This window comes from Passer domesticus, chromosome 3 (genome assembly GCF_036417665.1).
Source record: "Passer domesticus isolate bPasDom1 chromosome 3, bPasDom1.hap1, whole genome shotgun sequence".
Taxonomy (NCBI): Eukaryota; Metazoa; Chordata; class Aves; order Passeriformes; family Passeridae; genus Passer; species Passer domesticus.
In genome coordinates this window covers 86,914,484-86,927,267 of record NC_087476.1, presented here as the reverse complement: position 1 = coordinate 86,927,267, position 12,784 = coordinate 86,914,484, and the positions used below count along the sequence as shown (strand labels likewise).

Below are 12,784 nucleotides of genomic sequence, written 5' to 3'. Positions count from 1 at the left end.
TTTATGTCTAGACTTGGTATTAAGCAATATTAAAAATCAATTCCCCATAGCCTTACCTACTGGGTCCAAGGATTGAATATGTCATAGTGCACAGAACTGCACACCTTGAGGTTGCCTTATCTGTTCAGATCAGAAAAAATGCTTAGTTAACTTTTTAATTTTTCTTACTTCTATAATATCTGTTTATTTTCAGGACCTTTGTCCTGGCTGGTGCTATATGATATGAACTCATAGATTGCCTTCAGAGTGTATATTGAATGGTTTATTATCACTCCTCTATGGGTGCATAATTTTCAGTTTCTTACATATTTGGATTAATATATTTATATTTATTACAATTTTTCAAATATATTGCTAAATTAGGGAAAGTCAGGCAACTGGAAGCTTAAGATATATATATGTGTGTGTGTGTGCGCGCGCTACTTGAAAAGCTGTCATTTCCTCACTCCTTTCCACGTGAGTTCTTGAAGTCTCTGTATCCAGTAGGAAAAATAAACCTGTTGTTAAAAAGAGCACATATTTTGAGGGGAAATACTTGTGCAGTTTCTTTAAATTCATGGTCAATAAATAGCAAATAAAATGGATTTTAGAAGTTTTCAGGCTGCTGGTATCTTTTCTGAGTGCCCCAGTTATGAGGTATTTGCAGAAGAAGATATTTGGAATCCATGTGGGTTTTTGTATGTTATACAAATCCTCCCATCTTGGAAGGCAAAGCCAGAAAGTATTTAATGCAGGCAGGAAGCTCTGTGAAGTCTTGTATGGATTAGGAGCTGGAAAATCACAGGTTCTAATAGCTTGGTCTGTGTATCAGCATCTCTCACTGCTTTGGGTCTGGGATGCTTGTGGAAAGTTGTGATTAACTCCTCCATTCATAAACCCCCTTTTTCTTCCTAACCCAGTGAAACCATCACAGATATCATCAAAATAGTGGAGCAGCAAGGGACAGATGCATGGTGGGCCCTGCCTATTGAACAACTCTTGTCAAAAGAGGCTGTAGCAAAGGTAAACTTCTGACTTCAGGTACAGCAGGTGCTCAAGACAGTTGAGTGATGGGAAATAATAGAAACATTTTGTTTAGTCCCATGATGCTCTTCAGTCTTGTACCCTCATTGTGAAAAGAGTGTTCAAATGTGAGATCTGAGTGGGGCAGAACATATGAAATTGGATTTGTGCTGTTAATTCGGGGCAGAGATCTCCATCCTCCTCCTCTTAGATCAGGAGGAAAGTGACATCCTAATTAACCAAATTATGAGCTGAAATATGTATTAGGTCTTGGTCATTAAGATGGATTAGAATTTTTATTTAGTTCTTCCTAACTTTTTATTGTTCTTTAACAATTGTGTAGTTAAGCTAGCACAAAGCTGTAGTGTTACTGTGCCATCTGAGGTTTTCTTTGTAATTTTTCCTTGCCCTGCCTTGAGTTTTCATCAGGAATTATCTGAAAACTCTTGTCAAAAATTACCTATATTATTTTGTGTTCACTCACAAAATTGGTAACAGAACCAAAAACTGGTCAACAGAACTGTATAAAACTGGTCCAGAAATTGAATTTGCTTTATTTCTAGCTTTGAAAAGCATTGATGATAGAGAGTATTCTATTTGCATTATTTAATAATTTATTTCTCAATTGGTCTCTAGGCTGGTGGTCGTGATGTTTCAGATTATGTCAAGGGACAGGATGTCCTAGACATCTGGTTTGACAGTGGAACTTCCTGGGCTCATGTTTTGGAAGGTAAAGACTTGCTATGTTGATCCTTCTTTTAAAATACTTGGAGAGCAGAATATAACTGTTCTGTGTGACAGTGTTGGTGTCAGCAAAACTGAGGCAGATTATGCCATCAGCAGGCTGTCTGTGACTTGTAAAGCTGTTTTTGCTTGTGAAGATAAGGATTTAATGTTGGCAAACCCATTTTCAGCATAATTAAAGTTGGGGTTTTTCTAATATGCTGCTCTAATGACTCTGACATGCGGTGTACTGTGTAACTGCTGATCACCTCATACTTGTTTTGGGTGGAGAAATCTCATGGCACAGACAGCCAAGCTACTTTGCTGCTAGTTAGTACTCTTAAATTGTTTTAAGTTAACAGATTTCAGTGTGTGCATGTCTGTGCTATTTGAAACAAGTATCACAAACAGCAAAGACTGAGATCAGCTGCTGAGTCTAGGTCTTTTATAATTTAAAAGTGTAAGTGTGCTTTTTCACTTCTGATTACTTTCAGTAACTAAAGCACTATATTGTGGCTTAAAATATTTATACTTGCTATATGCTATTTATGGCTCCTACTGCCAGTAGTTGCTACTCAGTAGGTAGCACATAGATATTTGTATAAAAAGATGTAAAATATACACTGTTTGCCTGGAGGATAGGGCAAAGTCAGGAGTCTTTTCTAAAGGAGTCTGGTCCCATACATCAAGTCTGTTGGACTTTAAACCCTCTGTACACAATTGCATGATAACAATCTTGCTGAATTATAAAAACACGTTAGTACCAGACTTTTATTTCTTAGCAACATGGTCAGGCAACAGTACCATCAGCAAACATTAATTTTCTAGATGACTTTTACATATATTGAGGTTTATGCTCTTTAAAAATGTTTCTGGTCTGATTTTGAAAGCTGTAACAAAGTAGTGGTATTATATGCAGTTACAAACTTGCATTGTTAAAGGGCTGAACACCTCAGCCCTCTAACCCTGTGTAAAGGAGATAACTTTTCACAAGCAATCAACTTTTCATAAGCACAGTCAAGGCTCTGGATTCGTTGTTAACTGGTGTAAAGCTCCCATATGGATTCTTTAGTGTCTAATAAATGTTGGGGTTATCACAGTACAGACTTTTTTCATGGAATCATTACAAGTTGCCCTTCTCTGCATTGTCCTCTCTTTTAATGAAATTTGCTGGAGCTTGGTGTGTGTGTAAGGCATCGTCTTCTGCTGTGTGACATAACTGGAGTGGCCCCACTGCTTTCAAAGCTGGGGACTGGCTAACCAGCAATGTAACCTCCTAACCCTGTTTATTCTCAGAAATGACACAAAAATTGCATTACCTTTTTTCTGTGTAATCGAGGCTTCCAGCCACTGCCAGAAGTGTAGTCTGTGATTCATATCAAATTACTGGTTTAACTCACCTTTTATGAAACTTTGCAAGAGAAGTTGTTGAATTAAGAGTTTTGTCATCTATTTCCCAAATACGCTCCAGTTTTTACAGCTTTTTGCAAAATTTCCAATATCAATGATAATAAGCAAGGCTTACAGACAGACTAATGGGTGGGATTGTTCTCCAAAGTACTCTTGGAGAAAAAGAGATGGAATTCATGGAGAAATCTAAGATTGCTTAGAGAATATCATTATGTGAAGAAGAACTAATTTGGTGTCAGGAGATGAGTGATAGCAGAGGTTGTTGCTGCCTTCTGATGTCAGCACTGATGACAGAGGTTCTTTCACAGCAAGAGTTACTTTCAGGGCAACTGGAGGATACAAAAGATGGCTAAAACTGAGACTAATGTTTGTTTCACTCTTCCCTGAACTCAAGTTATTGAAAATTCTAAGTAAGTCATCTGTTAGTAACCAGCAGGAATAACAGATGTTACAGATTTCCCTGTCAGTTCCAGTCTTGTGAAAATAATTCCTTCTCTTCAGCATCTCTGCAACTCAGAACTTGGCCTGAATTTTCAGTGCACTTGACCCAGCTGTGTCCAAGCTTACTAAAGGAGGTGCAGCTGTTACAAAATGAATCCCTTTGGCTGATAGCCACACAGATTGCTGTCAGCAAATACAGCAGGTTGGGAAGGGGGTAAAGAGGGGCAAGAAGAGAGATTCTGCTGAATGAGGTTAAAGGAATTGTTCAGTGACAGCCAAGCCCAATGGTGTAAATCATAGGTTGCATTACCTTTTGCACTTGCACAGTCCTATTTCTAATGCTTGCCCTGCTGCATCTCCTTCCAGGGACTGGGCCTATTTCTGAAGGACACGGCTTAAAGTTACTCTTGTTCCATTAAGTTATGGTTGGCTTCCTTTTTCCAGCCTGGGTGTGCCTAAGGTAGCTAAATGTAGCTAAATGACAGATTAACCTAACCATTCTATGTCAGCAGTGTGGCAGGTGCAATTTACACACTAAAATCAGAGATTTGGCTACTAGATTTTTAGTCACAAACCCAAAATTGCACAGCTACAAGTAGACTGTGTGAAATAAACACCACTTACTGGCATCACTGAGAGCAGACCCACAAGTGCAACATTCTCTGAAATCCCCTAAAATTTCCTGGGGATGCTGTTTACTTTGTTAATGCTCTGTTTGTGTAACAGTGTTTTCACTGAACAGTTTATTGTTGTGCCCTCTCATCCTGTTTGTTTCTTGCTACACATGCCTCAAATTTTTTTTTTGGAAGAACTGTTTTATACAGTGTTAAAATTTAAGTCCAAATGCTTCATACATCGATAACTGCATTTTCATAATGCTGCTGTGAGGTAGAAGAATGTTAATACAATGCTTTCAAAAAGAAAGTGTGGTAAAAGCAGAATTTTGTTCAAAAGTATGTGCTAATTTAAATACTTAATGCTGTGGTGCCCAGCTCTTGTTCTGTTGTTCTTTTACTTTGAAGTTCAGCCTTTCGACAGAGCTCATTTCAGTAGCTCATTACAGAGCATTCATTTAAAAGAACTCTTCAATGTCTTAAAATTCTCCTACATTTTCCTCATGGGCAGAGTGCCATCTTCACTACAACTTTGAGATGGTTCTTTTTAAAAATATTTAATATAAAAATGCACACTGGACTTTATTGTGATGTGATTTGCCACTGGTAAAAGTCACACAGCTTTTTACCCAGTTATGTGGGTATTGCAATGATGGTAGTTTTCAACATCATAACTTTTTTTCCCTATCTTATTGGCTAATTTTTAACTGAATGAATGTGATTATTTTACAGCTTGCCTATCGAAGTGTTTAAACTTTTGTGCTGACTGAGAGGCTTGAATTATCTTAGCTGGTTCATTCCTGGCATTAAAATACATTATGTTTAATCTAAAAGTCAAAGTCTGTAAGATCAAAGATATGGAATCTTGAAATCCAAACCAGAAGGATCATAAATTGTAATTCTCTTTAATGACCTATGTACTATACCTCAGCTAAAATAAACAACAGAAAAGTCAAAAGTCTCTTTGGGGTTGTTGGACATACTTCTCCATTTACAAAAAAAAAAAAAAGTGAGCACTGTTGTAATTAATTTATATATAACAATCATAATTTTAACAAAACTGAGGAAGGGGAGCTACTTATAAGGCAGGTTTTGTATAGGGCAAGCCCCATGTTTATATTTTACAGATAAAATGTTCAGGCCTCTGTTAACCTTGCAAGCACTGGCAGCCAGCTTGCCAGATGTACTAGTTCCTGTCAGAAAAGCCCAATCCAGTTTGCTGTTTGTAATCAGTTGTTTGTTTAAATTCTTCTCTCCTCTAACTACTGGCATTTCCATGAATAGTTCATGGAAAAGTTCTCTAAAACCAGTGGCTACTAAACTAGTTGTAGGCAACAAATGTGTTGTTACAGATGTTCTAATGTTACTGTCTTCCTTACCACAAATCTTCTTTTTTTATCTTGTCCCCACAAGTATTTTTGCAGTCTCTTAATACAAAGATTGCTCCTTACTTTACTGTACTTCTAAACCCCAGACTCTTTGTGGATTTCCTTAACTGAATAAGCAGATGTGTAAAAACCGTGATATCCACCCACACATTTTTCCTGTGCTACCTGGAACTGTGTGGCCTTGACCTTTGTAATGTTGAACTTCCCTTTATTGCAGGATGGATCTAAATATTGAAACTTCCATTAAGTTAAACAAATAAATCAAGTGTATCAGCGGCAGAAAGAAGCATTGTCTCAGGGGTCTTAGGAAGAGGAAAAGAGGAGATAGTGAATAAAAATTGAGTGGAGAAACTTCTGTCTGAATATTGAGAAAGCAACACCATCAACTTGTAGAATCAAAACTAAACCCCTGACAAATATGTGTATGGTTTTGCACCTTTGTAGGCTTTTATTTGCATGTTCTGCTGTGTTCACATTACTCTGTTCTCACTCTGGTGACCTGTCTAGGATTGCTTAGGACAAGGAAGGACTTCTTGAGTCAACAAGTTTTTGTACCTTTTTGTACAGTGACTGAATTCCACCAGTAAAGCCATTTAACCTGTGCTGTCCTCTCTCAACCCTGTGGAATGGCTGGGTTAGCTCTTCTGCTTTTAATGTGTAGTCAGCTAATACCCTGCCTACCTTGTAGCCCAATTTTCCTCTAAAGTACACATTAGCTCCACTTGTTCTTCCCTAGCATTCCTCTTTTTTTCTGTGTGTGTATTTACAGGGATTAGTAAATTAGTAAATTAGATTCTACTCAGCCTTCCCAAGCCAGGCTTTTCCAGATGCCTCTATCCCCAACAGGCTTTCTTGTTTCCCACATTGCCCTAACTCTTTCCCGAAGTTTGTAATCTTCCTGGAGCACCAGTGACCAAAAATGTAAATTCTGTCACAGGTGAGCTGTGGTCACTGCCAAAGCGACCTGCTCTCCTCTGTAAATGCCTTTCATGGGCTGGTTGGGCACCTTACCTCTGTGCCTTGTGCCCTGAGTAATTCCAAACGGTGACACTTCAGATGGTGGCATAGATTTTTATTAATTTCAAAGTATGTGAACTTTTCTTAGGTATTCCAGTTTGTTTAGGAGCATTTGGAAAGTATTCTGAGAACTTCTGCAAAGCAATCTGAGCATGATAGGTTTTTTTCATAATTTATTATTTAGATTAGGAGAGAGCAAGCTTATTTGTTAAATTCTGGAGTGTGGCAAGTTTTGGATTCTTTTAAAAATTGTGGTACTAATGAATCCTTTGTATCATGGTTAAGTAACCACACACCATTAGAAAAGTAACTTACTGTGTTTAAAAAGCAGGATAAATGTTACTAATCACTTTCAGAGATTTTATGTGTTAATTGTTTTAAGATTCGAGGTCTGATATTTCAAATAAAATGTTCTGATTTTTAAAGGTGCGGATCAGAGAGCAGATACATACCTTGAAGGAAAAGACCAGCTGGGAGGTTGGTTTCAGTCCTCTCTCTTAACCAGTGTGGCAGCAAGGAAAAAGGCACCATACAAGTAAGTGTGTGCATTGCAAATACATTTCTAGTCCATTTATTGAATATTGAGCTTTTGGAAGTGTGCGCAATAGTGTATAAACACGAGAAATCAAGCCACTACCAAGTATCTGATTCGTATTCTTACATTTTCAGTATAAAGTTTTTCTCAGATTGTAATTCATTTACTGTTTAACTTTTTCCTATCATAATTCTGTTTTCATTCTTAGTCATTTAGGAATTATCAGATACATGTCAGACTTTTTGCTATCTCTCCCACTCCCACAATTAAAGAAATTCTTTGGGAAGTGCAAATCTCCCAAGATCATTGACTTGTGAATTCAATATTAGGCTGTAGGGAATTGGGAATAGCTGTGTGCTTGTGTTCTGCTGGAGCTGTGGCACACCATTTATCTCCTGGAAGATGGAAAGCATAGGGAAGGGGAATGTGGCTCAGCTGCAAGGATGCTGTGCAGTTTTGGGAAAGGTATTGGCTTAAAAAGTAAATAACACTTTAGTCTTTAATTAATCTGAAATATTCATGCCTTGGATATCTAAACAATCTGTTGCTTGCACAACAAAATTAAATGAGGAAAATAAAGTTGTTTGCTTGCCTTGAATAGTAGTGCAGGGTATATTCATGGCTCGTTGAACTCAGGGGATGAAGCCTCAGGCTCTCCAAAACGGGGTTTCTTGTGTGCTTTGACTTAAGAATATCCTCATTAAAAATCAGTTCTTAGCATAGGTTTTTCTCTTGGATTTTGTTTTCACTAAAATCTTTCCTGCAGGACTCTGGTGGTTCATGGCTTTACTCTTGGCGAGAAAGGGGAGAAGATGTCCAAATCTGTTGGCAATGTGGTTGACCCTGATGTCGTCATCAATGGAGGCGAAGTAGGTCAAGCTCCTGAGTTTCTCAGAACTGCCACTTACAACCTTTCACTGCCAGATTCTGCAGCTATCTTGTGGCAGAACTGTGTCAGGCTCTTCTTTGGCTATACTGCAGTTCCATTTGGCTAGACTGAAAACCTTGAGTTGTGCTGCTTCTACTGTAGTGCAAGAAAACCCCTCACCTTCATTCTCTACTAAGAGAAAATAAAATTATGCAGAGGGTGTAGAATGGTTCCTTTTAACCAGTGTTAATGGAGTAATGGAGAAAAGGAATAATAAAAACAAACAAAAAAAAATTAAAATAATGAACCTCTGCTGTCAAACTGACTGAAGCCTACCATGTGTGGCTGGCAGTGGAGCAGTCAGATGTAGCAGCTGCACTCCAGCAATCTCTCTGCTCTCAGGCTATTAGTGACTCTGGAAGCTTCATTCCCTGGTCAGGGAGGTTGCACTGCCGGTGCATTCAGATGCTCTGAATTTCCTTCCCTCCCCAGTCCCACTGTTGCTCTTTCTGATGCTGCTGAACAGATTTTGCAACTCACTGGACAAAAGAAACAATCCTTGCATGACTTGCTTACCTGGTTAATTAAAACACACAATTGTTTCTTTCGCAAAGGAGAAAAGCAGTTTTCAGAGTTGAAAACAGTCGGAAGGGGAAGAAAAACCTATGTAATTTTAGATATTAACATTGCTATTTTAATGATAAGCAGTCAAAGGATTTAAGGCTGCAGATGAGTTTCTCTCAGCTTACCTAGGCTCTAGCACTGCCTGTACACAGAGTCCTGCAGGTGTGGGTTGCTAAAAGAAGGGGAAGCCTCTAAGCACAGCAGCTTCTCGGCACATAGAGTTGTAGGTAGTCCTGCAAGGAACAGGGAGTTGGACTGCATGATCCCCATGGATTCCTTCCAGCTGGAGATACTCTATGGCTCTCTGCTTTCCTGTCTGTCCTCAGGATCACACCAAGGATCCTCCATACGGTGCCGATGTTCTCCGCTGGTGGGTGGCAGAATCCAATGTCTTCACAGAGGTGATGATTGGGCCTGTGGTGCTCAATGCTGCCAGAGACGACATCAACAAGGTAGAGCCACCACTGCCAACACTATTCATCCCAACAACAGGTCCTCTGTGTCTTTCCTGCAAAGCTTTCCAGTCTTTAGCCTAAAGAAAGCTTTTCCAAGCTTCTTTAGGGAGGTACTACTGCTTTTTACACCTGTGGGTCACATCGTAAAGTGTGCTGAGAAAAAGACTGATTTCACAGCTTTGTGCTTTGGTAACAGTCAGTCTTTATTTTTCTGTAGGTCCTTTTGCCATGTGTTCTTTATGATGCCTTTGTAACTATCCAGACATTTTGAAAAGTAGTCAATTTTAGTTAATGATGGAATATGAGCATTTTGTGTTTCATCTAAAGTGAAGGCTAATAATGCTTAATTGCTCTGGGTTGTTCTAGCTCCGGAACACACTACGCTTCATGCTGGGAAACGTGGAGGGCTTCAACCCAGAGACAGATTCCATCCCCCCTGCAGAGATGTACATAGTGGATCAATACATGCTGCATTTACTGCACGAATATGGCAGCAAGGTAGGGTGAATTGTATTTAGATCAGCATGAGTGTCATGTTTTCCATTGGCTTTATTTTCTTCAGGTGTGTGAGTAAAGTGTGTGTGTGTCAAGCAGGCACATTACAACCACAAACGATCTTTCCATGCAATGTGCACTCCCTTAAGCCCATCTCAGTTTTTGAGGAAGACTTTAACATTCTTAACTTGGTTTGGACATTAGCAAATTTTCCCACTCACTGCCCAAGGTCCCAAATTAGAAGTCTTTTAAAATAGTTAAAGATAGATATTTTAAAAAAACAAACCCAAAAACTAGAGCTTTGGAAATTTGCGGTTGTACAGTACTTTGACATTTCTGTCACTCAGAACCATTCTGCTGAAACCATGAACATAGTTTCTGGGATTTCCCCTTTTCTTTCCATTCAAACTTGAATAGAAATTAAGTCTTTAGCCTGCTAACTGACTTAACTTTTTTTCCACTCCAACAACCTTTTAAAGTTTCTGCCAGACATTTTGGCACTCTTTCCATTTTCTGTAAGTTTAGTTTATCAGGGGCTGTGTGATGCCAACCAATGCACTGTTCTTACCTCCCTCTCCCAGGTTACAGAAGCTTACAAACAATATGATTATAGCAAAGTTGTTCGATTGCTGCAAGCATTCTGTTCCAGAAGCTTGTCTAACTTCTATTTCAACATGATCAAGGACAGGTAAGTTCCTTCCTGCTGCCTTTAAAAGGGAAAAAAGAAAGGAATGGGTCTGAGATGGAGGTAATAAGCTTCCAGGTGAATGCTGAGTGAACACAGGTATCTCTGAGGACCTCTCAGTACATTCAGCTGAGTGGTTGTCATTGTTGTGCTCTCTTCTGTCCACTGGTGGTACTGAACAGTTTAAAAGGTCATCAAACGAGCACATTTAAAACCAAATAAATAAAGACAGAGTCTTGGATCTATATTTTTACCCAGAAAGGGTGTGCATCTGAATTTGGGAAGACAGGAGGAAGGGCTTTTAGCAGTTAGCTGTGCAACTAAATGTATTTATCTGGTTTTTTAGATCAGTGAAAGGATCCGAAGGCTGTGACAGATACCTGTGTAAATGTGCAACTAAAAATCAGTATAACCTCCACCCCTCCTGCCTTCATGGGGTAGGAGGGGTAGAGGTTACACTGATCTTTAGTTGCCAGAATGTGAGTAAAGGAGGAGTGGGGGGAAAAAAAAGCCCAAATGCTGAGGTTTACAGATGAACCAGAGCAAAGGGCTGACAGCTTAGCTCCCTGAGGACAGATTCTCTCTCCCCAAATTACCATGTAAAGAATCTCCTTTCTTGTGACAGACTCCTTTCCTCTTGCTGCAGATGGTCCTCTCTGTAGCTCACTGTGCTTTCCTAGGGAAGGGCACTCCAGAAAAGCTTTCCTTACAAAGGCTGGGTGGATCAGACTTCTGTATGTCCACTGGCAGTCCCAAAGGCTCTTGAGCAGAAACATGAACACAGGAATACTTTCCAGCTTTCCCTGCTGTCTTGCAGGCTGTACTGTGAAGAAGCAAAGGATCCTAAGCGTCGTTCATGTCAAACTGTGTTGGCAGAGGCTCTGGACATCATCATCCGCTCCTTTGCACCCATCCTGCCCCACTTGGCAGAGGAGGTTTTTCAGTACATCCCTTACAAGAAAGGTAAAGCACATACCACTGCTAAGCAACTCCTTTAGTGCACTGTTTAATTGAAAGGTTACAAGGAATGCAATTAGAGAAATAGGCAGTTCTTTTTTATTCATTTCATAAATGCTCAAATAGACTAAAATAAGAATTGCTTTGTTTTGCTTTCAAGACTCGGAGGGTGTGTTTCGTACTGGCTGGATTAATGCAAGCTCAGCATGGAAGAAGCCTGGCATCGAGGAAGCAATAGAAGGTGCATGTGCAATGAGAGACTCCTTCCTAGGGTCCATCTCTGGCAAGAATGCTTTGGAATATGAAGTCATCATTGTAATTGAGCCTGGATTGCTGTTTGAATTAATGGAGGTAAAAAAAAGCAACTAAGAGTAATGTTGTCTGTGCGAAAACTTTCTTCTGTTTTGTACTTACCAGGGAATCACAGAATGGTTGAGGTGGAAGGCACTGCTGGAGCCTGTACAGCACAGCCCCTTGCGCAGGCAGGCTTAGTTAGAGCAGGTTGCCCAGGCCTCTGTCCATTGGTTTTTGGATGGTTCTGAGGATGGAGATCCTACCAGCTCTCTGCGCTATCTGTGCCAGTATTTGATCACCCTGACAATAAAAAATCAGCTTTGTTTTCTTGGAGAAGGATCACCTGTACCCTGCTGGCAATGCTCTAATACAGCATCCCAAGGTGGGATGCTACTGTCCCTGTCCCTTGGGAGAGCAGAATGCTGGCTTAGGGGCAGCAGCTTGGCCCTCACACACCTTTCTCTTGGCCACTGCAGTTCAAGTCTGTCCTCCTGCTCCTGGCAGGAGTAAATCAGACTCTTTATTCAAACCATCCACTCTGCTTAGGAACCACAGCTCAGTATTTATTTTATAGACTGGACGGTGCTGAGAAACAAAACCAACTTCCAAGTCTGAAAGCTCTCTGTCCCCCAGGCACTGCAGGCTGAAGAAACTTCCACTGTTTCCCAGCTGAATGAGATAATGATGGCTTCCCAGACAACCCTGCTGAGCGAGCTCCCCAAAGAAACACCTTCAGATGCAAACATCGTAAAAGGGAACTTTCTGATTAACTTGGAAGGTAAGAGAACCATTCCAGACAGACTCCTGCACTACAACACAGGTTTGTTCATGGCTTGAGTCTTACCTACAACTCCAGCCTCTTTCTCAGCAATGACACTTTCTTTGATAGGTGGTGACATCTGTGAACAATCTTCATACAAAGTTATAGCCCGACCCATTGCCAAAGCAAAATGCCCTCGCTGCAGGAGATACACAGCTGAGTCCTCAAGCACTCCCTGCCCACGGTGCCTCCAAGTCCTTGCTGCTGGAAAGGGGAGCATGTGAAGACAAAATGCCTATGCAAAAGCTGCTCCAGTGGCTGAAGCAGCAGGTCTGTGCACTGGAACCTGCAAAAGGAGATGCTTAAGCCCCAGCCTGAGCAGGAACATCATGTATTTTGGGGAACTTTATGTATGTGTGTATATATATAGATATATATATATATATATATATATATATACACACACTAATTGTGTATATCACTTTTCAACTTAATAAAAGGGATGCTTAAAAATAA

The 12,784-nt window shown here is 40.0% G+C and overlaps 1 protein-coding gene and 1 long non-coding RNA gene across 2 annotated transcripts in view; one reads left to right on the top strand and one right to left on the bottom strand.

The window, feature by feature from the left end:
- The window catches only part of IARS2 (isoleucyl-tRNA synthetase 2, mitochondrial), a 26,726-nt gene extending 13,942 nt beyond the window's left edge, over positions 1 to 12,784 (top strand). Inside the window, exons 13-23 of the mRNA XM_064414154.1 lie at positions 900 to 1,002; positions 1,639 to 1,732; positions 7,022 to 7,130; positions 7,897 to 7,999; positions 8,949 to 9,074; positions 9,444 to 9,575; positions 10,154 to 10,260; positions 11,075 to 11,220; positions 11,375 to 11,565; positions 12,142 to 12,286; positions 12,398 to 12,784. Coding sequence (XP_064270224.1) covers positions 900 to 1,002; positions 1,639 to 1,732; positions 7,022 to 7,130; positions 7,897 to 7,999; positions 8,949 to 9,074; positions 9,444 to 9,575; positions 10,154 to 10,260; positions 11,075 to 11,220; positions 11,375 to 11,565; positions 12,142 to 12,286; positions 12,398 to 12,552 — 1,411 coding nt within the window. The 3' untranslated portion in view covers positions 12,553 to 12,784. The remainder of the gene's footprint in view (positions 1 to 899; positions 1,003 to 1,638; positions 1,733 to 7,021; positions 7,131 to 7,896; positions 8,000 to 8,948; positions 9,075 to 9,443; positions 9,576 to 10,153; positions 10,261 to 11,074; positions 11,221 to 11,374; positions 11,566 to 12,141; positions 12,287 to 12,397) is intronic.
- Positions 6,636 to 10,268, bottom strand: LOC135297040 (uncharacterized). Its single transcript, XR_010359059.1, has 2 exons — positions 10,141 to 10,268; positions 6,636 to 9,206 (listed from the first exon to the last, which is right to left on the bottom strand). It is a non-coding gene; the product is annotated as an uncharacterized LOC135297040 (long non-coding RNA).